Source organism: Drosophila erecta, unplaced genomic scaffold, assembly GCF_003286155.1.
Source record: "Drosophila erecta strain 14021-0224.00,06,07 unplaced genomic scaffold, DereRS2 tig00000000-arrow-pilon, whole genome shotgun sequence".
NCBI lineage: Eukaryota > Metazoa > Arthropoda > Insecta > Diptera > Drosophilidae > Drosophila > Drosophila erecta.
This window is the reverse complement of record NW_020825194.1, coordinates 12,405,490-12,428,650: the sequence shown is the minus strand read 5'-3', so window position 1 is coordinate 12,428,650 and position 23,161 is coordinate 12,405,490. Positions and strand designations below refer to the sequence as shown.

At 46.7% G+C, this 23,161-nt stretch overlaps 7 protein-coding genes across 12 annotated transcripts; 3 read left to right on the top strand and 4 right to left on the bottom strand.

Annotated features, from left to right (window-relative positions):
- Positions 1 to 522: 522 nt before the first annotated feature.
- Positions 523 to 11,488, top strand: LOC6552367 (actin-binding LIM protein 2). Of its 6 annotated transcripts, none has more exons than XM_026978261.1 (11): positions 523 to 1,004; positions 6,553 to 6,863; positions 6,924 to 7,595; positions 7,932 to 7,988; positions 8,140 to 8,693; positions 8,755 to 8,928; positions 9,207 to 9,346; positions 9,965 to 10,071; positions 10,241 to 10,307; positions 10,368 to 10,609; positions 10,668 to 11,488. In XM_026978261.1, exons 1-11 carry the CDS (start codon positions 1,001 to 1,003, stop codon positions 10,779 to 10,781), a joined length of 2,442 nt encoding a protein of 813 aa, XP_026834062.1. In that variant the 5' UTR covers positions 523 to 1,000; the 3' UTR covers positions 10,782 to 11,488. The 6 variants fall into 6 exon arrangements, with proteins under 6 accessions (XP_026834062.1, XP_015009989.1, XP_026834068.1 ...); XM_015154503.2 differs by lacking the exon at positions 9,965 to 10,071 and adding an exon at positions 9,438 to 9,523; XM_015154502.2 differs by lacking the exons at positions 523 to 1,004; positions 9,965 to 10,071 and adding exons at positions 5,983 to 6,375; positions 9,438 to 9,523.
- Positions 11,406 to 12,814, bottom strand: LOC6552368. Its single transcript, XM_001980740.3, has 3 exons — positions 12,568 to 12,814; positions 12,351 to 12,506; positions 11,406 to 12,293 (listed from the first exon to the last, which is right to left on the bottom strand). The coding sequence occupies exons 1-3, from the start codon at positions 12,688 to 12,690 to the stop codon at positions 11,826 to 11,828; spliced, it is 747 nt and encodes a 248-aa protein (XP_001980776.1). The 5' UTR covers positions 12,691 to 12,814; the 3' UTR covers positions 11,406 to 11,825.
- Positions 12,815 to 13,029: 215 nt separating this feature from the next.
- LOC6552422 (transmembrane emp24 domain-containing protein eca) lies at positions 13,030 to 14,063 on the top strand. Its single transcript, XM_001980741.3, has 2 exons — positions 13,030 to 13,288; positions 13,351 to 14,063. Exons 1-2 carry the CDS (start codon positions 13,156 to 13,158, stop codon positions 13,866 to 13,868), a joined length of 651 nt encoding a protein of 216 aa, XP_001980777.1. The 5' UTR covers positions 13,030 to 13,155; the 3' UTR covers positions 13,869 to 14,063.
- Positions 14,064 to 14,264: 201 nt separating this feature from the next.
- On the top strand, positions 14,265 to 17,138 carry LOC6552423 (peptide transporter 3). The gene is made up of 7 exons (XM_001980742.2): positions 14,265 to 14,577; positions 14,653 to 14,886; positions 15,390 to 15,618; positions 15,677 to 15,951; positions 16,014 to 16,219; positions 16,276 to 16,581; positions 16,640 to 17,138. The coding sequence occupies exons 1-7, from the start codon at positions 14,544 to 14,546 to the stop codon at positions 17,027 to 17,029; spliced, it is 1,674 nt and encodes a 557-aa protein (XP_001980778.1). The 5' UTR covers positions 14,265 to 14,543; the 3' UTR covers positions 17,030 to 17,138.
- LOC6552424 (nucleoside diphosphate kinase 7) lies at positions 17,052 to 18,620 on the bottom strand. The gene is made up of 4 exons (XM_001980743.3): positions 18,346 to 18,620; positions 18,121 to 18,287; positions 17,895 to 18,062; positions 17,052 to 17,834 (listed from the first exon to the last, which is right to left on the bottom strand). Exons 1-4 carry the CDS (start codon positions 18,472 to 18,474, stop codon positions 17,135 to 17,137), a joined length of 1,164 nt encoding a protein of 387 aa, XP_001980779.1. The 5' UTR covers positions 18,475 to 18,620; the 3' UTR covers positions 17,052 to 17,134.
- Positions 18,621 to 19,013: 393 nt separating this feature from the next.
- Positions 19,014 to 20,648, bottom strand: LOC6552425 (uncharacterized protein CG16817). The gene is made up of 4 exons (XM_001980744.3): positions 20,460 to 20,648; positions 19,889 to 19,975; positions 19,565 to 19,821; positions 19,014 to 19,501 (listed from the first exon to the last, which is right to left on the bottom strand). Exons 1-4 carry the CDS (start codon positions 20,474 to 20,476, stop codon positions 19,308 to 19,310), a joined length of 555 nt encoding a protein of 184 aa, XP_001980780.1. The 5' UTR covers positions 20,477 to 20,648; the 3' UTR covers positions 19,014 to 19,307.
- Positions 20,649 to 20,793: 145 nt separating this feature from the next.
- On the bottom strand, positions 20,794 to 23,054 carry LOC6552426 (neprilysin-2). Its single transcript, XM_001980745.3, has 2 exons — positions 21,916 to 23,054; positions 20,794 to 21,856 (listed from the first exon to the last, which is right to left on the bottom strand). Exons 1-2 carry the CDS (start codon positions 23,026 to 23,028, stop codon positions 20,861 to 20,863), a joined length of 2,109 nt encoding a protein of 702 aa, XP_001980781.2. The 5' UTR covers positions 23,029 to 23,054; the 3' UTR covers positions 20,794 to 20,860.
- Positions 23,055 to 23,161: the final 107 nt, after the last annotated feature.

Here is a 23,161-nt window from a genome sequence, read left to right as displayed (position 1 = left end):
AGTTTTAAGTAAAGATTTAAATGGAAACGAATTTGAATTCATTTAAATAATTAGAGACTTTCTTATTTAATTTTACACAACCTAAATTTATTATTTTTGGCTTATTTTTATAGATTACCAAATTTATAGCAGCACTTAACGGACAGTGTAAGGAACGGTGTCATCACTAACACATGCTATTTCACAGCCAAGTTTCAAACCTCTCAAGTTTTATCAAAGTTCACAACCATCCTTTAGTGTTATGCGTTTAGTATTTATAGCAGCACTAAGGGACAGTATAAAGAACGGTGTCATCACTAACACATGCTCTTTCATAGCCAAGTTTCAAACCTCTCAAATGTTATCCAACTTCACAACCACCCGTTAGTGTTATGTGTTGACAGTGTAAAGAACGGTGTCATCACTAACCATGCTCTTTCATAGCCAAGTTTCAAACCTTTACCCAAGTTCACTACCATCCGTTAAGCGCTTAGTATTTTCTGGTAAATTTTAGTGTATTTTTCGGAGCACGATGTTGTTGCCGTCCGAACCGTATATCTCAGATACTCAGTCGTCTTTTTGCTGCCGTCGGTAACGTTGCTGGTGCGGTGCGGTGTTTTTTTTGCTGGTCGCAGCTCCGATTTGAGAATCAGACTTTCAGGCATTTCAAAAAGGCCACCATTTTTCGCTGTGATCATTGTCGGCAAATTGAAATTTCGAGACCACACCAAACGCAAATCGCAATATCGTCATTTGAGCTGCGAACGCATTATTAACCACACTCACACACGCTCACAGTCTAACAATCTTGCTACGCAGATTGCGAATGCATACGGCGAAAGATACAAATAGAAAAAATCTAAGCAGAAGAAAAATTTTGTTAGTGAAGTGAAGAGGAAGTAGTGGTGACCTGTGCGCGAGTATTTGTGCTTTCCCCGTGGTGTGTCTCCCTGTTCTGGTGTGCGTGATTCCCTCCCCCGTTTTGCAGGCGAAAAAGCGAAGAGCATAGCAGTATCTCGCCATGGGTAAGTTATCTGCCGACAAACACAGATACTCTCTCTCTCTCTCTTTGATTGAGGTGTGTGTGCCTGCGCAAAGTTATCGAAAGGGGGTGGGTGGGTGGTGCGATAGCAGCATTATGGCATTATCGGCCTTATCGTATCGTAGGAGTGGTTCACTAGGCGAGCGGCAGAGGGAGAGGGATAGTAGCTCAGGTGGTCTCTCGCACGTTCCCTGTCCCTCTTCGCCGCCCCTCCCCGCCCCTTCTTCACCCACTGCCGGTGGGTCATCATCAATCAATACTGGCCAGCTGAGAGTCGGATCGCCCATCTCCTCCCTCTTTCTCTCTCACCAACACGGCCCCACTCGCATATGATTGTAGTCCACGTCCACTCCCTATTTTAATTTCTCAGCTGGGATGACGTCAGTGTTGTTGTAAGAACATGTTTCGTGTTCGCTTCTTTACTTTTTTACTTTACTTATTTACCTCTTTACGTTTTTTTTTTTTAATTTTTCGGCTTGAATCGGTGTATTATCGGTGGGGTGAAGGCAACTCAAAACCTGACCGAATAAACCTCAAAGTGCTTGTGCAACTGCAATTACACACGATACCGTTAGGGCGTCCCGCCGTGAGAGCCGCTCTCGAATAACCCGCAAACCTGTAAACCTGCCAACCGTTCGATGTGCATGTGCATGTGAGTGTGCATGTGAATGGGAATGGAAAGGGGAATGAGAATGTGCCTGCCTTTTGGCATCGGATTCCTACATTTTCCGCCTTCCATTCTCGAGTTGCCGCTGCAAAGGGCTTTCATATACCGCTATTCGAGACGTGTACTTGTATTGTCAATGATTAATTACCCGGCTATTCCGCTACTGGCCCTAATTGAGTTCATGCACTGCCCTAAAAAAGGGGCTCGTTTTTGTGTGGGAAATTCGAATTGCTGCAGCTATTACTTTGCAGATCCCAGAAATTGCATCTGAGGTTCATTGTAAATATCACTTCCTGATTTACTACAAATTGTTTTGAACACTAAAAAATGGTAACCCCGATAGCTCACTAGCGCTCCCATTCCTTCTTGGTGGTATAGGCTTGCACTACTGGAATAGAATGGCCAATGGCCATTTCTCCGAGTGCATTATTCGTCCCGTCTACAAGTAGTTGCATGCGTGCCTAAAATGCCTAATTGACTTGGACTTGGTGAGGATGTGGATGTGGACGTGGATGTGGAAGTGGTCGTCGATGTGGACCCCATAACGTGGAGTCGCCTGCCGCAAAAGGCTTAACAATAGCCATCCGAATCTCCGTCTCCGGCAAAGCCGGCAGCAACTGCTCGACATGAACTCATGACAAGAGCATTGACTTCCACTGGGTTTCCTTTTTCGTTTCACTGCGGTGCCGCTGTGGCCGTGCTCAAATGAAAGCGAAAGGGGCGAACGACGAGTCCCATTCCCCATTCCCCGATCACCAGCCACCCACCATCCCGTCCATTCATTTAGTGGAATTTTTCTCATTTATTTCGCCGTTGATTTGTTCGTCTCCGCCGTGCATCTCATGGTGTTTCATGGTATTTCATGGCTTTTCCCAGGCGGGGTTATATAGGTCAGAGCACTTGCATAGAAAGTGGCATCTCCTCTTGTGTCGTGCTCCAATCCACACACACACACCCCCCCCCCCCCCCCCCCCCCCCTCCTTCCTCCGTCCTCCCACTCACTCATTTTCCTTATTTTCCCACTTCCCAAGCACTCCCCTCCCCCTCGCCAGCCCCCTAACCCCTTCACTTGTCTAATTGAATACTATTTTCGTAGCTGCAGCGTCATCAGCTGCACTTGTGTGTGGGGTGCTCTTTTCACTTTTCGTCTAATAAGCATACAGGAAGCACTTTCAAATCGACCGAGCACCGAAAACTCTAAACTTTGGATGTGCTTAAATATAAATGTGCGTCAGGTAGCACAGCATAAAAAAACACTTGCCAAGCATTTTGAATTGGATGAGTAATTCGTGAAAGAAACGTATTTGTGAGCACCAGCGGTCAAGAAATACCAACCAAAGTTCGCAGATACATTGCAAACGAAAAGTGTATTCAATATATATTAAACGAGACTTTGAGCCAAACAAATATAAATTTTCCACCTTTGATCGCATATAATAAATAAATGCTTACATTCCAGACTAAAACACTTAGGTGCACAAGCAAGCTTCCTATTTATGTGGCCGCAACTGTTGATTTGCCTTGCCAAATAATGGCTTGTGTATATTATGTTGTTGCTCTTCCAAACTAGAAATGTTTGTGCGTACAAACAGAACCATTCGTGGGTGAAATGTGGGCGTGGAATGCACAAGAGAGCGATGTTTGCTTTAGTTCTTATTTATTGTCTGCCAGCCAGCCAGCTGCCATTCAGTGGCTGTCATCCAGTTTCACCTGCTTCCGCCCGTCGCCTTGACCTGCATTGTCCTCGACATTATCCTGCTCGCAGTCAGTCAAGGATTTGACGCACTTGCTCCGCCTGAGTGCATGTCGTGCTAGTGACGAAGGTCGCTTCTCCTCCCTCTTGCCTTAATTTCATGCCACTTTTCGGATTCGATTTTCCGTGCACGGGAAAAATAATGCTTATGCTATATACTTATAAGGGAGAAATGCTACGAAACTCACACCATTTTTTGGTAACTCATGTTAATACATACTTCCTCGTTTATATAATTTTAAAGCCAAATTGATATAATATAAATAATTTATTTAATCTGGCATCTTAAAAGTAATGGTTGATATCATCTCTTGTTGGAATCGCGAAGAGATCTCCTAATACATTGAAAACATAAACATTTTCCAATACATGGCACTTTTGAAAGGTTTTTCTGCGTGCAGGTTTATTGCCCTTTTTTTGCTTTAAGGTTTAGGTTCGATTTCCTCGTTTAAGGTTAGGGTCGTTGTGGCTATTTGGGCGCGGCTGAAATTAATTAAAATATTTTCGCTGCCCTGCAGCTTGACCCCGCCACATCAAATCGATGGGGTCTGGTCGAGAGTGCGACTGTAACCTTGGACTTGCCCCCTGGCAGCCGGACGGGTTTTTTATTATATACATAGTAGTATAGTAGTATATGTTTTCGTACCGAATTTTCGTATTGTTTGTTTGTATTTCAAATGCGAGCAGCCCAACCAGTTTGTTTGCGGTCCACTGTTGTGGCAAATACTGGCAATCGCACAACTCCGCAGCTCCACATTGCCGACGATGACATCATCGTCACTAAAATCGCTCTGCGCAATTACAATAAAAAAAACAGCACTGAAAGTGTGCGCTCAAACTTTTATTGTACTAACTTGGATGAGGCAATGTCGCCGTTTTGCCGGCTCTCTGTTGCATGTAAATGTAATTTTCGCTGGTTTTGTTTGTCAATTAACGGGTGGTCGCTAATGGGAGGGAAAAAGAGCTGAAAAGCCAATAAACAAAACGCCAAAATCAATATGCAAATTGTGGAAAAATGTGTGTGATTGCATAATAAACAAGGCATATAGTCAGCGAAACATAATGAAATTAATTAAAACTGGCCGAGCACGTACACGAACTTTAAACAAACTGTGGGGCGGAAGTCCAACTTGGTGACGAAAGCCCGCTCTCTGTCGAACAGTATACACATGTATTCCCCTATCTGTATCTGTATCTGAGCCGGTGTATCTGTATCTGAGTTTGTATTATCAGGTCGTCTGTCATTCCAACTGGACCGCCGACTGTGAAAAATTTCGGTGGCGTCACCGCACAAATAAATATTCATTCTTGAATTTGTGTATGTACTATATTTTCGCTGTCATTTCGCTGTGTTGGTAACTTGGTAGATTGGCTTTGCAAAGCGATCATATATATCAAGTAGTATTGGTTTTAAATTCAAAATAAACAGTGGAAAAAACAAATACTTTTTATGTTTCTTCTTATCACTTAGCACTTTTTAAACTACTTCAAAAATGAACACCGAATGAAGCTTTTAATTTTTTGCTGAGATTAGAAAGCAACCTTACACTCTAGGTCTTAGAATTGAAAATTCTTGATTAGTTCTCCCAATATAAGAAATATTATGTGAATGCAATAAACAATTTAATGCAAGATAATGGCTGATTCCGTTAAACTACAGACATACGTCACTATTAGAAAACAAGCTAACGAACCACATAAACCTGAGCGGCAAGCTTATCAATAATTTCTATTTTGGAAGCAACCCAAATACGAAAAAGGCACAACTGCAGACTGAACTGTGGAAAAACAAAGAATCCAAAATGCCTGAAAAAACAGCAGTGAGGTGGAGCAAAATGTTCAGACAGCGCGCTGTAATGCGGTCGCTCTTATATACATATTTATCCATACAACCACACATATATCTATACTCGTGTTATGCACTGCAAGCGGCTGCTTTTAGCCGATTGGGATGTGGTTGGGATGTTCCGCCGTCTATTTAATCAACCGCAGACTTCTGCCGCCGACTGCCTCCGGCGGAGAAGAACAGAGCCGCCAGAACAGATCAGCACATCAGTCATGGCCAGCAATTAGTTTCGATGCGTTCAGCCGTCATGGTTTCGAGCTCCAAGTTCCCTTCATGGCTGATCTTCATAAAATCATGCTGGCATGGGATCGTGATATATGGGTTCCCTATACCACTGCACACTCTAAATGCGAATATGGAGCTTCTGAACCAGCTAATTAGGTCCATTTTCAAATAATATAAAAGAAAGATAAGAGTTATCGTATAGCAAATATCTGAGTCTCGCCAGCTTATTGATTAAACAGGTGATATGTACAACTCCCCAGGTAAAACATAAGATACAGCGGAGTCGCTTTACTTTCAGCGATACTCAAAGGGTTGCAGTTTTGACCCCCCTCGCGTTTCTTAGGAATGCATTTTCTTGTTATCTTCTACCTTGCTGTTTATTTGCAGTTGGCTGGGATATTTCCCACACTATACGAGTATACACATGTGCATGCCCATGGACATATGCAAAAATGGGGGTTCCATGTCAGATCTATTAACCTGTCCCACACTTGTGTACATTAACGAACACACACAGTTTTTGTGTTCTGTCTTTATATAAGGAAAATATCTGCCCTTGGCCTTATCAATGATAAGATTAATGGCTTGCCAGGCCCATGAATCACGCATAAGACGCCTACGAACGACTTACGGGTATGTCGGGGTGTGTAGAACAGTTGGCCTGGTTGAGACTGTCAATATAAGTACTAACCAGGCACACAAGTGTTGGGGGAACACACATGAAACGAATCTCGCGACATACGATATACAATATATAGCGATGTATATATTCATACATATATCCATTCCGAAACATCCACAAGCAGACAAGAAAAGACCGATGTACCCCCGCACATTGGGAACGAAGCTTCGAACTGAGCTCGGTAAAACGGGGCAAGGTTGGGGCATTATCGCATCACATGCATATGACATCAGCGCAACACTGCGTATACGTAATCTGGCGATAGCACTGATTGAATGAATTGTATGAAAAAGGCGACGACTATCAGGCTCTACTAACCGGAGATTTCCCTTCATTTTCGCCCCTCTCCCCGCAACAGGTAAACAAAAAATCTACTGTGCGAAATGCACGAAAAAGTGCTCCGGCGAGGTGCTTCGCGTGGCGGACAACCACTTCCACAAGGCCTGCTTCCAGTGCTGCCAGTGCAAGAAGTCCCTGGCCACCGGCGGATTCTTCACAAAGGACAACGCCTACTACTGCATACCGGACTACCAGCGGCTGTACGGCACCAAGTGCGCGAATTGCCAGCAGTACGTGGAGGGCGAGGTGGTCAGCACCATGGGCAAGACTTATCACCAGAAGTGCTTCACCTGCTCCAAGTGCAAGCAGCCCTTCAAGTCGGGCAGCAAGGTGAGTTCTAGCCCCCACAAATCAAGTGATAGGTAACTAATCACGTATGCCTTCTCACAGGTAACCAACACCGGAAAGGAGGTGCTTTGCGAGCAGTGCGTCACGGGTGCTCCAGTGTCGCCCAGTCGCCAGGCGACGAGCGGTGGCGTCTCCTCGCCAGCTCCTCCGGCGGAGAGTCCAACGAGGGCCACTGCCCACCAGCAGCACGGCGGGGTGATCTCCCACAAGGCGCACCTTAAGGAGGACTACGATCCCAATGACTGTGCCGGCTGCGGCGAGCTGCTGAAGGAGGGCCAGGCCCTGGTGGCGCTGGACCGGCAGTGGCACGTATCCTGTTTCCGGTGCAAGGCCTGCCAGGCGGTGCTCAATGGGGAGTACATGGGCAAGGACGCGGTGCCATACTGCGAAAAGTGCTACCAGAAGGGATTCGGGGTGAAGTGCGCCTACTGCAGCCGCTTCATCAGCGGCAAGGTGCTCCAGGCGGGCGACAACCACCACTTCCATCCGACCTGTGCCCGCTGCACAAAGTGCGGCGATCCCTTTGGCGACGGCGAGGAGATGTACCTGCAGGGCAGTGCTATCTGGCATCCGCGATGCGGTCCGGGTCCCTCCGAGTCTGGCATAATCTTGAATGGCGGCGGACGCACTACGTCGGTGGTCGGAGGTGCCTCCAATGGCAACTTCACAGATACTGAATGCGACCGGATGAGCTCCAGTGCCCTTAGCGAGATGGTAGGTAGTCGGATCTTCACATGGTACCCGATGATTCTGAGATATCAAGAATCCTCAAGAATCCAACACAATCTCCAGTTTAAAGAGGCTGCTGAGCTTGCAACTAATTTGAATGCTGCAAATTTCACGAAAGGCACACTCATTTAAAAGTAAATTCATACTAGAATGGGTGATATTTCAGACCTCCCTTTATATTCATATGGGGACCCTGCTATATCAACCATCTTTATTTTCCACCCTTTTGCACCAACACAGAGCACTTATGATTTTATAATTTCAGTTACCTGCATTTTAGTTGTTTTGAGCTTGCGTTTTTATTTTTTCGTTCGTTTTCAGTACATCCGCTCCAGAACTCCGAGCTTTAATGGTTCACTTTATTCCTCTAGCCGCAAGGTTTGTTTTATGATTTTACTTTATGATTTCATATGCCCTTCATTTTCTGCCATCGTTTTTGAAAATACTTAAAACCCAAAAGTAAAACACGGCACTGCATGTACATAAGATTTCAAATGAGAGCCAAGGACTAATTCGACTTGTCTTACAGCACTACCGAACGGCGAGTCCGGGTTTGATACTCCGGGAGTACGGGCGACCCAATGCCGAGGACATCTCGCGCATCTACACCTACAGCTATCTGACGGATGCGCCGCACTATCTGCGCAAACCGATCGATCCGTATGACAAGACGCCGCTGTCGCCGCACTTCCACCGGCCCTCCTCATACGCGACCACGGCCAGCAATGCGGGATCCGTGGCCGGAAGCCGTCCGCCGTCGCGTCCCCACTCGCGGACCCGCAGCGCCATGAAGGTCCTGGTGGACGCCATCCGCTCGGAGACGCCGCGTCCCAAGAGTCCTGGCATGAACAACGAGGAGCCCATTGAGCTGTCTCACTATCCGGCCGCCAAGAAGCCGCCGCCAGGTGAGCAGCCAAAGATCGAACGGGATGACTTCCCCGCTCCGCCGTATCCCTACACAGATCCGGAGCGCCGGCGGCGGTACAGTGATACCTACAAGGGAGTGCCCGCCTCCGATGACGAGGACGAGAATGTGGAGAATGGCAAGCAGAATGGCAAGGTCAAGAATGGCGAGGAGCAGCAGTGAGTATTGGAATATCGTGTACATGCTCCGATCCTATTAAATGTCTTCCAAACAAAAAAGACGCCTTCAACGCGAAGCCGAGCAGCTGGAAAAGCTCAACTCGGGCATCGGCTCGGCGATCGCCAAGGACCTCAAGGAGCACGCCAAGTACAGGAAGTGGAAGCAGAACAATCTGGATCCGCGCAACGCATCCAGGACGCCCTCCGCTTCCAAGGAGCCAATCTACAAATTGAGGTAGGATATTGATCGATATAAGAACATTACAAATATATCTTCCTAGTTCTTGCTCTGTGTATTTTTCACTTGATGGAACCTATTATTATTTGTTATATATTTAGAACGATAAGATAGCAATCACTTAAGATGGCATGAGTAATATGCAAGGCCATATGAGATATACTGCAATTGACTTAAATTGGTTATAATACATATTCCACTTATATATTAATTTCACTCATATATTGATATCAATGATATTACATTTGATGCTAATCTTATGCCATCTCTTACAGATACGAATCGCCCATTGGAGCCTCGCCCTCGCGTAATCTGGACCACCAGAAGCCCTTCTACGAGGACGAGATGTTCGATCGCTCCACCAGCTACCGGGGCTCGCTTGGCAAATCGCTGGGAAACGCGCCCAGCTACAATGGTAATCCTCTAGAGATCATAGTCCAAGTTTCGATTTTCAGGCGAACAGCGTTTCGATACCGATATTATATATAGCCCACTTACGTTTATAGCCATACATTCCTACCGATCGCCGCCCAAGCCCGGATACGGATTCAAAACGACTACTCTGCCCTATATACGCAATGGCTACAGCTCCGTAAGTGCTGCCTGTTGCCAAGATCGCTTAGATCAGATTATATCCTTGGTGCCGGGCTGTCGGTTATGTAGCTTATAGCTTACCCACTACCACTCGAACCTAACCGCCTATATGTAATCCCCAAATAGTTACGACGGTATTTGTTTGTCTTTTTCTCACTTTCCAATGCCGCCACTGGGTTGCTCACCTGGATGAACTAACAACTGTTTCGCATATGTCTCAACTGGTTGGTCTGCTGCTTCATTGTGTGTCCTAATCCCCAAACCACCCACCCTGTGCTACCTCAAACATCTATGTGTATGCTATTGTTGCCCTGACACCAACAAAAAACTCAAAAAATTGCTCCCAAACTAACACCAAAACAACCGAAACTCGAACATTTGCATCATGAACATCCACATCACTCGAACACCATCAACATGTACATCTACATCTGCTCAGTGGTGAGTGCGCTGCGCCATGTGCCCAAGCCAGGATACGGGCTAGCACCACGCTCCCACACATTCAGCTCCACCACATCCGCTGCGGCCACGATGCATGGTGCCACTGTAAGACCGCTTTTGTTGTTGCTATGCCGTAGAGTCCTTTGAGTCCCTGTCTTGTGTTTGCATACCCGTTGGTATCACCTGTATCTGCACTGGTTTTTGGTTTATTATTGTAGCATGTCCATCATATATGATTGAATCAAATAGTAATCCATGCCCTTTTTGAAAATAGGATTTCTCTTATGGAGGGCTGGGCGACAAGACCCACAGCACAGATTTGAGCTGCGGCAAATCGGAGGGTGAGTTAAATATTTCTTGAAAACCTTGTTCGGATAAATGATATAATGATTCTTCGGCAGCATCTGTGGACTCGATCACCGAGGGCGATAGGCGAGCTCTGATGGGCGGCGACCTGCCCGCCTCGAGCACTTACTCAGGAGCACTCTCCTACCACTATCCGCAGGCTGGACTCATCCGGCGCAGTCTGCCCAACATGTCCCATTCGATGCTGGTGCACGAGCCGGCCAAGATCTATCCCTATCACCTACTGCTAATCACAAACTACCGTCTGCCCTCGGACGTAGATCGCTGTAACCTAGAGGTAAGATAAAAAGGCACCTTTATAAACTACAACGCTAATAAACTCTGTATCACCACAGCGCCATCTGTCGGACATCGAGTTCGAGCACATCTTGCAGTGCGCCAGGTCGGAGTTCTACCGGCTTCCCCAGTGGCGACGCAACGAGCTGAAGCGGCGGGTGAAGCTCTTCTAGGTGGCAAGTGGAAGGCGAAGCATGCGAGGATAGGCAACCCAAGTGGAGGAGGAGGAGGCTGCTTGCGACGAAACCAAAAGAATTCTATTTACCTTGACAGGAGATGGCTATTACACATGTGGGAGGAGATGAGGAATCAATATAAAATGAAAACGAAACGGGAAACTATGCTAATTTCACAGCCAGTTTTGAAACACGCTTTAAATAGTTGATGCAAGTGAAACCAACTAAACTAAATTTAAATACATAGTTACATTTACAGTGCGGAGCAACTAGCCGGCCGCTCCTGTTTATTTTTTTAAGAATTAGTTGCGCTAACGCAAAATTGTAACTGAGAACTATATGAAAGGAACAGAAAATCCCAATAAAAACAAAGTGTATACATTTATAAAATTAGTTAAACATTGCATGTCCGGCATGAAGGCTTTTTATACGCAGTGCAAAGGCAATTTGAACGCAAACATAAACTGAACTCTTTTTTTAAATTACACATAAATTCAACCATGTAACCGAGAAATGCATCAAAGATTATGAAATTAATGTACCTACAGCAGAATCACACAGCAAAATGCGAAACGTTAGATGTGTGGCATCCAATTTACGCTAAATCATTATGCAAATTTTATTTATTACTAAATATTTTATTTATTTATTTAAATAGAATATGTCAAAGAATAAACCAGAGATAATAAAACAGGACAAAAGCAGTGTCAAAGTGTTTACAATTATTAAAACTTCGAGTGTGGAGATTATAAAGTTTCTTAATCCTAGTCGGAATTTACTCTTTGTCGAGCCGACAAGTGTTAAAGTCTTTCGGCATACAGGAATGTTTATGGAGTTACGGAGCTTACCAAATATTGGCCTAACTGACTTTAAGCTTTGTCGCATCGGCGAAGGAGTGCCATCAGGGGCTTATTTCGGTGTGATTTGAGTTCGGGACGCAATATGTGACTGGAATGTAAAGTTCACAGAATAAATACGTAAATATTGAACTAGATTCCGCAGAACCTATCTATATATCTATATTGCACCATTGGTATCGCACTAGTTTTGCTTGTGCAAAGCTCCGTCGGTACGTAACCCATATGTCAACTGGGTTTTCATCACTGCCAAACTGCTGCCGATGATCTTTTTGTGGTAGATCTGCCTCGTAACGAACCCGAAATCATCGTAAAAATCGCGCTCACTTTCCTGCCATTCGGAGATGGTGCACTCCAGTGAGGCGTACCCGCCGCTAATGCAGTTCTTGACCACCAGTTTTATCATGGGTTCCATGATCGTCTGGCACGGGTAATTGGGATCGATGGCAAAGCGATAGATCCATGCAGCATTGTACACGGCGTGGTGATTCTTCACACTAATGGCTGCTACAATCCTGCGGCGAAATTTCCTCGTATATGCCTCCTCGTATGGACACTTCTCGGTAAATATCTGGTAGCTAGCTTCCTTCGGTGAGCAGCGGAAAATGAAGGGTTCATAGCACTCGGCCACCAAAGATTGCGATGGTTTGGTCTGCAAAGTGAACGTTCTTAGTTTGAGATCCTTTGCTAAGGATGCTTTCACATTTACCCTCATCAGCTCCACTGCCTTGGAGTAAAACGAGAAGTAGGTGCCGGTAAAGAGGCAAAATATGCAAGCGGGCACAGTGAGTGCGCAAAACAGCAGTGGCACTCCCAAAAATATAAAGAATATGGCCCAGGTGATGACTATAAACTGCAGGGTGATCTGAAAACAGGTGGATCACAAACAGTTCAAGTAGTTGGGGAATCCACACCACATGTCTTACCTCTCGGAAGCAATAGACAAAAAAGGACTTATTTGAGAACGACATAATGTAGTCGCGCACCAGTTCCTGGCACTTGAGCTCGTCATCTTGCGTGTAGTTGCGAATGACAATAAATGGCTGCATTAATGTGATATTAAATTATTAGATAAGCCAAACCAAAATAAAAATAAAAACACCGATCAATCAGTGTGTCCAAAGCGATGCAAAATACCACTAATTCTTGAGGCGAAACAGCTGTTGCTGCGGCGTTGCCACTTGAATAAGATATCGGCAAAGAGAACTTAAGCCTAACAGCGGGAGAAAAACTATCGCAAAAGTTTGATTTATTATATATAATATTTGGGAATGTGCGGCAATTTGTCTTTTACTGTTATTGACTGCGCAACTGTTTGAATAAAGATTTTAATTCACATTTTGTACGATTCATATAAAGAATCCCTTTCGTGAGTTGACGTGAGCCAGCGCAATCACGGTGCCATCTCTTATGCCAAACAGTCTGACTTTGATCTGGCACTTTTTCTCATGACGTGTCGGCGAGCTTAACTTTATTAAACAATCACTCGGAAAAGTCACTGCGAATAGCCGAAAATGCGCGACCAATTCATCAGCCTCGCCCTGATGCTGTGCATCCTGCACAGCGCCTGCGGCTTGTACTTCCACATATCGGAGACGGAGCGCAAGTGCTTCATCGAGGAGGTTCCCGACGAGACAACTGTGATTGGTGAGCCAGCGTTTAGTGCCAACTTGGAAGTTTTACCCATCGACTAACTTGTCCTCCTGCAGTGAACTACAAAGTGGAGCTGTATGATCCGCGCTCTAATGGATTCATGCCCTCGTCTCCCGGCATCGGAATGCATGTGGAGGTACGCGACAGCGACGACAAGATTGTGCTGTCTCGCGTGTACAGCTCACAGGGCCGCATCTCGTTCACGTCGCACACTCCTGGGGAGCACGTCATCTGCATGTACTCGAACAGCACAGCGTGGTTCAGTGGTGCCCAGCTGCGTGTTCACCTGGACATCCAGGTGGGAGAGCACGCTATCGACTACGCCAATGTGGCGCAGAAGGAGAAACTGACTGAGCTGCAGCTACGCATCCGCCAGCTTCTCGACCAGGTAGAGCAGATAACCAAGGAGCAGAACTATCAGCGATACCGCGAGGAGCGTTTCCGTCACACCAGCGAGAGCACCAACTCCCGAGTGCTCTGGTGGTCTCTGGCTCAAACCGTCGTCTTAGTTTGCATGGGCTTCTGGCAGATGCGCCATCTTAAGAGCTTCTTTGAGGCCAAGAAACTGGTGTGAGGTGCTCCGGAAACTGCGGCATCATCAGCACCACTGGCCACCGGCCTCATTGTTCCGTGTGTTTCCCTCATTTGGCAGGAATTGCGAATTTCATCGATGGATCGTCATCAACCAACCAGCAACTGGCCTCGACTCCAAGCACTTCTAGTTATAATTTCTTGTGCGTAATTTAATAAAATCCATTGTACAAAACGAGATCGAAGCTGGGTGCACCCCCACATCCTATCTCCGCTGGGTCAGACTGACAGTCAGCTGAGCTGGGTCCCGTGACTATGTTTGCCTCGCCAAGCGTGGCTTCTTCTTATCAGCAGGCTATGGCAGATAACCTGTGTCGTTGGCGTTAACTCTCTAGTTTTAAGAACGCGCTCCATCGTAACTGCATCGTGCAGTATCGCCGACTGCCCTTTATCTCATTGTTTATTCTGGCGGAGAAGAGACTTTTTAGTAGCTCTTGGACCGTCCTGAACAGCGGTCGTCAGTCGCGGCACAAATCCGTCGCCCAAAACAATAAGGCTTGTTGTGGCACACCAAACGCAACCGCCGACGACCCACAAAAGCCGCAGCTCTGTAATCCGATCCAGTCTGAAGCGCTTTCAAGTCAACAACTGGCCCAGGTCTCTGCTCCCTCTCCGCTTCAGTTGCTTCACGTCGGATTAAGCGTGCAGGCTGTTGAAAATGTTTCGTGCTACGGAAATAGGCAGCGAAGAAAGTGAGTCTGCAACTAGATACTAGATAAGATAAGACAAGAACCGCAGGTAATCCTCTGTTTCCCGATTACATGTAGCCCTGCCAGCTCTGGCGGAGCTCAGCCAGGCGAAGTATGAACGCGAGGCACAGGACGTAGAGTGGATCGGCTGGAGAGGCGAACAGGCCCAGTTGAAGCGGCCTCATCGCAGCTCCCTGCCTAATTATGGATTTGCTCCCCCGCCTATCCGCATGGAGTACAGGTATCCACGAGCCGTTTTCTTCGTTCTGGCCACAAAGTTCTTTGAGGCTTTTGCGGCCAACGGCATTCGCAGTAAGTTCCCAGATTTCCATCCAAAAGCACATCATTGATTTTTGGTCCGGGCACAAGCATTCGGCATAGTCTGGTTGAAACATTCCGAAACCAGGCTTATCAGCGGCACATAAATATAAACACAAGGAGGTCTTATTGACAGTCAAAAGACCTGTGATTATGCATTTTATAAGGGGCATAGATAAGATGCAAGAAAATTAGGTTGGAATCAGCAAATAATGGGCAAGACCTAATATTCAATAACATAAAAAGAAACCTTAAAAATTAATATCTTATTTTACATTAAGAAAAAAATATGTCTTATATAATTGTTAATTAGGATTCTTGGAATCTTAATTTTAATCTTAAAAAGCATCCATCATTGAAAAGAAGGCTCAAAGAATTTCCAATTGAATCTCAATGAGACAACCATTATTTCATGGTCAATAATTCGAGATTGACTGCAGCATGACCCCGATTACGGATTATTACATATGTACAGTGTACAATATATTCCATTCTAGCCGTACTCGCACTCTATCTGCGCGATGATCTCAACTTCACGGAGAGCTTTTCCACTGTGGTGCTGCACATCTTCAACTTTTTTGGCCAGTTCTGTCCGATCATTGGGGCCATCCTAGCGGATAGCTATATGGGCAATGTGCGTACAATATCCGGCTTCAGTTTTATCTACGCTTTCGGATGGTTACTGCTCACACTGACATCCCTGCCTGCCATGGGGCTTCCGATGGTGTAAGTACTCGCACAGGGTTAAAATGAAGGGTCCAGCTTATTCCACTTCTCCTTGTAGCTTGTTGGTGTCCATTGCTCTCTTGTTTATCGCCGTTGGCAATGGATCAATACGAGCCTGCATCACTTCGCTGGGTGCACTGCAGTTCAAGCTGCCGGAACAGAGCGTCCATCTGGCCGAGTACTTCTCCTTCTACTATTTCGTCTACTATTTCGGAATTTTCCTGAGTAAGATCCTTCCGCCGCTGGTTAGAGCTAATACGCAGTGCTTTGACAAGGCGGAATGCTATCCAGCCGTATTCGGCACCCTTGGCGCCGCCTTTATGATGGCCTGGTGTAAGTAACGATCAGTTTTCAATCATTATTTTTATTTAATTTATGCATACCTGTGGTATTAGTTATCTTCCTGGTTGGAAAATGCTTCTACAAGTCCGAAAAGCTGTCCGATGATAACATACTCTTCAAGTTCTGCGGCTGCATAAAGACCGCTCTTGTGGAGAAGTGGCGACGTCGCAAGTCCCCAAAGCGATCCAACTACTGGCTGCACAATGCAGTTGGAGCTTACGACATGGGGTTCGTCAATGATGTGTCCAGAGTTTTGAGGGTTAGTTGTGTGTTACAATAAAGGTTATTTCAGATTAAGAACTTCGTTTTGCTTAGATATCCAAGCTGTTTATCCCACTGCCCTTCTACTTTGCACTGCTGGCGCAACAGGACTCCAGCTGGACATTCCAGGCCACCCAGATGAATACCACAGTAATGGGCGTGACCATCCAACCGGATCAGGCCAAGGCCGTAGGCCCCATCTTCCTGTTCCTGCTCATCCCGCTGTGGCAGTATATAACAGTGCCTTTGCTGCGCCGCTACTTCAACTGGGAGCTCCAGCCTCTCCACAGTGTGACTGTGGGTGGGATTTTCTCCGCCGGCGCCTTTTTCTGTGCGGGAGCTTTGCAGGAACGAATAAAGGTAAGGTAAAACAATGATATACTTCTCCTGGTCGTTGATTAATCCGGCATATTCAAAGAATTCCCCGCTCCAAACAGTGAACATAGCCTGGCAACTGCCGCAGTTCCTGCTGCTTATGATGGGCGAACTTCTACTTTCCATTCCGGGTCTCCAGTTCGCCTTCACCCAAGCGCCAACCTCTATGAAGTCGGTGGTCACGGCTGCCTGGTTCCTAAATAATGCTTTCGGCAATCTCATCGTGGTTTTGGTCACCGAGCTTGGTATGCTAAGCTCACAGATGGCCGAGTACTTCTTCTACGCGGTGATAATGCTGGTTTGCATCATCCTCTATGCCCTTCTGGCCTTCGATTACACTCTTCAGGAGCGCAAGGGAGGGCTGTACGTGAGGATGGACAGTGAAGCCGAGGACCGGGATCTGCCCAGCACCAGTCGCAGCGGGAGCATCTAGGAGGAGGTTCTATGCTCTAGTATTTCCATTGCACTTGTAATTTATTGATAAACGCACACAGGCAAACATGCATTTAACTGCAAACAAATAAAATCTAAACTAAGGTCAATCGATTATCTTAAACATATACTGCAGCTCCAGGTTCGAGTCATCCGGCAGATCGGTGCAGTGGACGGCGTTCTGCACCTTGGACTTGCCGAACTTGGCGCGCAGCGTGTGAGGCCGCAGTAGTTTGGCGATCTCCGGATCCATGGGACCGCAGAAGTTGCGGAACTCTTGAGCAGCTCTCTTTTCGGGATCGACGCAAGCAATCTCCATGCACATACATACCCCACTGGCTAACTGCGCAACCATAGGTATATACTCTGGCAGCACGCCGCGATAGACTTCGTAAAACTCCTCGCAGTTGATTCGCGCCATTAGAATCATGCGCATGGCTGTTAGTCGAAAGCCATTGGACAGGATTTCGGAAATGATGTCTCCCAAGAGACCATCCTTGATGCTGTGCGGCTTAATGATGGCAAGCGTTGTGTTCTTAAATACACATTCTTTAATTATGCTGTGCCTCGCCTCAAAAAAGAACTTTAGGTCCATGTCCACGTCGTCGTCGTTATCAGAGTAGTAAAATCCATAACGGATCTCCTCACTTTCAAACAGTTCTTCCAAACTTGGCGACAGTTTCACACTGGGAGCTTCCGCCTCTGTGCTCTTGTACAGGGCGCAGGACTTGATGGTGTCCACGACGTTGTCGCCAATCAGCTCCAGGCTTATGGCCGGACCAGCCAACAGCTCGTTCATTAGGACTCTGAAATTTAGCAGATTACATGTAATCACATGTGTTTCTTGGCATTCCAGCTTTACTCACGAAGAGGAGACATCCGTCTTGTCCTTGCCGGACAGAAACTGAGTTACCATTTTGGGAGAGAACTGGACCATTGATCCCTGGTTTACGTTAATCTTGTTGTCGATCAGCGTCTTCAGGAACTTGCCCAGGTGCTTCGTCCACATATTGTTCTTGAGCAGAACGAAGCCTCTGAGTGGGATAGGAATAAGAGATTAGTGAGTAGATTGCTCTCGAAGATCTAACCTACTTCTTGCGGTATTTGGCCAGGTTGGTCCGCGTAGTGTCATCAGCATAATCGACAATGTCAAACTGTCGGCCGAAGACATTGATCTTGGAGCCAACGAAGAAGTCGCGCTGGGTTAGCTCCGGGATCTTGGTGCGTCGGAGGAATGTGCGCTTGTTGCGCTGGTCGAACTGGGGAAATGCATGGAGATAAATGTGTTTCATTGATCTATAAGCTATCAATCCTCACCACTTCCACCGCCTTGTCGGAAACATAGTATGTAATCAGGAAGGTGCGAATGATTCCAGCCTCTGCATGGTACCACTCGGCCACGAAGGCCAGACGCCGCTCGCTAGCCGGAATCGCAGCGGGTTTCATAATTTCTTTTGAGGAGAATCTTTTGCCTTGCTTTTTCGTTCTATCGCTTGGCAAGCAAGTCCTTTATTTCGAGTGAAAACTGTTTGTTTGCTTGGCATTTCAATTCTGCTTCTTCTTTCCCGCGTTGTCACAGCAACAGTGTTGCCAACATAACAAAATGAACCTGAGTGGGCGCAAAATTTAAAGAAAAAAATTCCTACATAATCTTTAAAACCAAATATTAGGGGATATCCCTAAAAATAATTTTACCAACTACCTATATTTTCTTTGTTAAATCGCCATTGATTCCATTTGACAGTTAACTATACAAAGGCTGGGCTTCCGGACTCCGCAATCCGGATCTATCAGTACAGAAAGTTCTAGAACATGTTCTAAAATTCTTTAATATTGCAAATAAAAAGCCGAGTTTAGGTTTTCCATTTTTTTATTGTTAATTTCCTTTATTTACAGGAAACAAAAATAATAAACTGCAAACTGATTTTTGCAATAAATTGGTTGTAGCTTTCCTCTGGTTGTTAAATTCTAGCGTAAAACTTATGGTTTCCCTTGTCGGCGCCAAATCATCTTGTTCCTTGTGTTGCTTTTTGTTAACATCTCTCCTCTGAATACGCATTATATTCAGCTATATTAAATGTGGTTTTCTTTGATTGGAATAGTGTTTTATGTACGCATGCGTTTGTGGATGTTCTTATGAGTGATAGAGTGTATCTTCTTTTTGTTTTCTGGTGTGTATGTGAGGAGTGAGTGTTGTGATCGTGTGCTGACTTATGGTATAAGAGCCACGGCTAACGCTACGACTACGCCAAATTGCTAGACACCATCTGAGCGACCGTCTAGGCAGCTGGCTTCTTCTCCTTATCACCCTCGCCGCCCTCCTCATCATCCTCGTCGTTCTGGGACAGACTGGGGATGTTGTCATCTGAGTCCTCCTCCTCGTCATCGACGTTGAAGTCGTCGAACTTGTTGTTCCAGTCGCCACCAGGGCTGTTAAGGAAATTGCCAAACATGCCGTTGTCTTTTTGATCACCTGCAAATTGTGTTTGCATGAATGGGGTTGCCTGGATGAGATCTTACGGATGATGCAACTTACCCTCCTCGTCGTCGGACTCATCGCGCCACTTGGCAAAGTTGGCCTTTAGGAAATGCAACTTGGTCTTGTCCGTAGTCAGGGATGACCAGTACGGTCCGGCTGCCTTCTTGGGTATTGTGAATTCCAGGCAGCGGCCAATGTTCTTGCTGGTCACCTTCTCGGGATCCACCTCGTGAAGGAAGTTCAGTGTGACCTCGTATTTCTTCGACGCATCCAGCACGTTTACGCCCTTGAAGGTGAAGCTGTTTTCCGTAACTCTGTTTTGGAATAGAGTGCGATTAGGATGTGCCGGGGGCATGGGCATAGTAAATATGGGGAACCTACTTGTGTTCGATGTCCTTGCACTCCACATCAATAATGACGTAGACCAAGTCATTGCGCTGGGCCCAGGAAACTGGAGGCGGAATCGAGCTGCAAAAGAGGATCAAGTTGGGTAAACATAAATAAGAGCTATTGACGGTGTCGGGTGGTGCGTTGTGCGACTTCCGGTGTCATGGCAACTCGCAACGGACTTTCTGGAACCGGGTGCACGAATTATGCAAATAGCAGAACTGACCATTTGCATAAACCATAAGCCCAGGCCAAAGGTTCATGCCGAAAATCCACGGCATTAGAGCCAGCCGAAAACATAACCTCAAAGACTGGACCATCCGATTAGTTCCACAAATTAGTTCGCAATGCAGATGCGCGTAGGACACGCCCACCGTTGGGCCAACGCTTGGGCAAGCGGATAGTCGCGAGAATATGGTGCATTCGATCGAATTTTAGGTGTTTTTCATGGCCGGGAGTTCGAAAATGGACGCCGCCGTAGCGACAAAGCACGCGACGCACAAAGAAGCCACAAAAAGATGGTCCGGCTTGCATTAAGGGGCAAGATACCCGGCTGTGGACTCACCCTGCTGCTGCCGACATTATGTTGCTGCTGCGAATCGTTGGTTTATGCTTTACGGAGCCGGATCACTTCTGACTGACAGCCTGTTTTCGTTACAAAAAAAAGGCAGTTTCAGTTGAACAAAATTGTCATGCACAAAATTGTCAGGAGAAACAGAGTGGCCGAGCGCGCTGCGGTGATGTGCCTAAATTTGAATGGTGCTCCGGGGTGCGAAACTTCGATAGACGTACAGACTGCACTCAAACCATTTATGTTAGCCATTATGTGTAGAGTTAATTTGTAGAATTGTGTCGGTAAAAGGTATTCAAATAATTTAAACTAAAAAATGCATTTGTTTCAAAGAATGTTTAATTTATCGTATTTTCCAATTGATAACAACAATAATTCATTAATAATTCTATGAGCTACCAAAGTCGGCACGTTTTGGCCACTGGACGCATGCCACTGCCCACGGAGCAGTTGTAGGCCTGGAAGAAGTCCTCGCTGTTGGACATAACGCCCAGGACCCGAAATTGGTCGAAGGTGTGCTCATTGCTGAGATCCTTCCAGTAGTGCTCCTCCTCGTAATGGGAACAAAATAGCTGAGCATATCCCAGGAAGAACAGCTGTTCCGGTGAAAGGTCGAGGCCCGGCATTGCGTCGCTGATCCTCTCCTGGCCAGGATGCTCCAGCAGCTGCTTCTTGTGGTTGCGGTAGGCCGTCAAGGCCTGTCTTAGTCCGCTGTTGTCTGCAACATTCTCGTCCAGTGTAGTTTTTCCGTTGATACGCCGCTTGATCTCCGGTACCAGGTACTTGCCATAGTGGTCCATGTAGCACTCGGCGCGAGCCTCCAATACTAGTTGCGAAATTTCCGACAACCAGGACTCCAACTGACCGTTGTCGTTGAAATTGGAGCTGGAGGTATCGAAGCCGTGAACGAGTTCGTGACCCACGATAAAGCCCAAGGTGCCGAATTTCAGGGAGAGCGGCAGGTTTCGGTGGTATATCGGAGGTTCCACCAAGCCAGCCATCACATTGATGGAGTTGTCCGGTACGTAGTAGCCCGCTCCCACCTGCAATCCTGTGAGGAGCTTCTGGGGCTTGGTATCATTGGCCAGTTCCTGATAGTGCTGACTGCTGAACCGGTTGACTTCTACAACTAGGTGCTGCAAATTAATGTTGGTCCGCGCATAGCTATCATCGATGATCTTCAGACTGCCGATTTCTCGGATTAATCGATCCGAAAGTGCGTCATCCTGGCACGAACCTACGCGTGTCAGAATTCTGGACTCCTTTAGCAGTGCCCTCGCCCGACTCTCCGCATCCAGCCACTCGGCATCCTCCAGCGTCTTTCGCAGACTGTTTCGCAGTTCCTGCACAATTTCCGATATCTCCAGCCTCCTCTCCTCACTGAAGTTATTCTGCAACACAAAAAGATTTAGTTCATTTGGTTTTCGGATCATACGTATTCGATACCCACGGCCATATAGAGTTTGTTGAATAGAAACTTCATGGATTGATAAAGCGTAGCCGCGCAGTAGTCCCTTTGGTACTTGCGCGCCTTCAGTTTGGGATCCAATCTATAGAGCAGCTGCATGGCCAGGTAATTGGCCACAGCCTCGCGATGCCGGGCACATACCATGTCCAGCTCCACGTAGTAAAAGTCGCAAAATAGCTTGTTAGAGGAGTGGAGTCCACTCCATGAGATGTCATAGTAGTACTCCGACTGGGGAAACGCTCGCTCAATTCGGTACGGACCAAACACTTCGCACTGGGGCGGGATCGCGAGTACGTCCCGCCAGAAGGCAAAGACCCCAGCGATTGCTTCTCTTATCCTGTCCTCCGGCAATCCGAACGCCATCAGATATCCGCGCATTCGGTCTTCGTTCAGGCGAAAGGCGCGAGTGGTATTGCTGGAAATGTTTTCCTCCTGGACGATGATGTGGTCGAAGCCCAGGTTGGGCAGTTTAGTGTAGGGCTCAAAGGGATATATTAAATGTATCGCTTCGCGGATCAGACCATTGGCTCCATAGTTGGTCAGGTGGGCACTCATGTTGATCCAGTTGAAGTTGGAGGCATTCCAGGCGACGCCATCCACAGCGGGAAATCCTCCGATGGATCGAATTAGACTCAAGTAAGCGGGATCCGCCGCATTGAAAGGATGGAGCTCGGCTTCCAGACAAGCGTTGTAGAACCGCTGGGCCACCGCCAGTTCGCTGGACACGTTGAGTGCCTCCGCCAGATCCATTCTGCCCACCAGTTGATCCGTGCTGTCGATCAGTGTGTAGGCCACGTCGCCAAGGTTGCTTCTACTACTCAGGGAGTACCGATCCGGCTTAACGTTCCGATAATTTCCACACGCGTACTCGTAGAAATTCTCGCAGGGCGCTACACTTTGGTTCATGTAGGATTTCATGAAATCCGCATATTCCTGCAGATGGGACTCTGCCCTAGGTTCATTGGCCGAGCCACCATCGCTCTCGGAACAATCACTCCGATCCACAACGCTTCTGGCCTCGCACTCCGATAGAATCGCAGCTACGATGACCCACAACAGCATGAGGGACATCATCTTCGGTAACCCAGAGAACATATGCGTATTTTATGTAAACACTTCTCTGTATGAACTTATAAATCGCACTGATACAAATCGCAAACGCAAGCTGGCAGCATCCTAATAAAATTAGCAATCAAGAGAGCAATAATGAAGAGATATAAAACCCTTA

Excerpts from the sequence above, each read along its gene's own strand:
- LOC6552368 (XM_001980740.3), bottom strand. The coding sequence starts at position 12,690 with ATGCAGCCATTTATTGTCATTCGCAACTACACGCAAGATGACGAGCTC. Across the intron at positions 12,507-12,567 it reads TTGTCTATTGCTTCCGAGAG|ATCACCCTGCAGTTTATAGT; the intron begins GTAAGACATGTG and ends ACCTGTTTTCAG. Across the intron at positions 12,294-12,350 it reads AGGCAGTGGAGCTGATGAGG|ACCAAACCATCGCAATCTTT; the intron begins GTAAATGTGAAA and ends TTCACTTTGCAG.
- LOC6552423 (XM_001980742.2), top strand. The coding sequence starts at position 14,544 with ATGTTTCGTGCTACGGAAATAGGCAGCGAAGAAA. Across the intron at positions 14,887-15,389 it reads TGCGGCCAACGGCATTCGCA|CCGTACTCGCACTCTATCTG; the intron begins GTAAGTTCCCAG and ends ATTCCATTCTAG. Across the intron at positions 15,619-15,676 it reads GCCATGGGGCTTCCGATGGT|CTTGTTGGTGTCCATTGCTC; the intron begins GTAAGTACTCGC and ends TTCTCCTTGTAG.
- LOC6552425 (XM_001980744.3), bottom strand. Across the intron at positions 19,822-19,888 it reads TGCAAGGACATCGAACACAA|AGTTACGGAAAACAGCTTCA; the intron begins GTAGGTTCCCCA and ends ATTCCAAAACAG. Across the intron at positions 19,502-19,564 it reads TGAGTCCGACGACGAGGAGG|GTGATCAAAAAGACAACGGC; the intron begins GTAAGTTGCATC and ends CACAATTTGCAG.
- LOC6552422 (XM_001980741.3), top strand. The coding sequence starts at position 13,156 with ATGCGCGACCAATTCATCAGCCTCGCCCTGATGCTGTGCATCCTGCAC. Across the intron at positions 13,289-13,350 it reads CGACGAGACAACTGTGATTG|TGAACTACAAAGTGGAGCTG; the intron begins GTGAGCCAGCGT and ends GTCCTCCTGCAG.
- LOC6552367 (XM_015154502.2), top strand. The coding sequence starts at position 6,081 with ATGATAAGATTAATGGCTTGCCAGGCCCATGAATCACGCATAAGACGC. Across the intron at positions 9,347-9,437 it reads AAACGCGCCCAGCTACAATG|CCATACATTCCTACCGATCG; the intron begins GTAATCCTCTAG and ends TTACGTTTATAG. Across the intron at positions 9,524-10,240 it reads TACGCAATGGCTACAGCTCC|GATTTCTCTTATGGAGGGCT; the intron begins GTAAGTGCTGCC and ends TTTTGAAAATAG.
- LOC6552426 (XM_001980745.3), bottom strand. The coding sequence starts at position 23,028 with ATGTTCTCTGGGTTACCGAAGATGATGTCCCTCATGCTGTTGTGGGTC. Across the intron at positions 21,857-21,915 it reads TCAACAAACTCTATATGGCC|AATAACTTCAGTGAGGAGAG; the intron begins GTGGGTATCGAA and ends TTTGTGTTGCAG.
- LOC6552424 (XM_001980743.3), bottom strand. The coding sequence starts at position 18,474 with ATGAAACCCGCTGCGATTCCGGCTAGCGAGCGGCGTCTGGCCTTCGTG. Across the intron at positions 18,288-18,345 it reads CCGACAAGGCGGTGGAAGTG|TTCGACCAGCGCAACAAGCG; the intron begins GTGAGGATTGAT and ends GCATTTCCCCAG. Across the intron at positions 17,835-17,894 it reads AAGACGGATGTCTCCTCTTC|AGTCCTAATGAACGAGCTGT; the intron begins GTGAGTAAAGCT and ends GCTAAATTTCAG.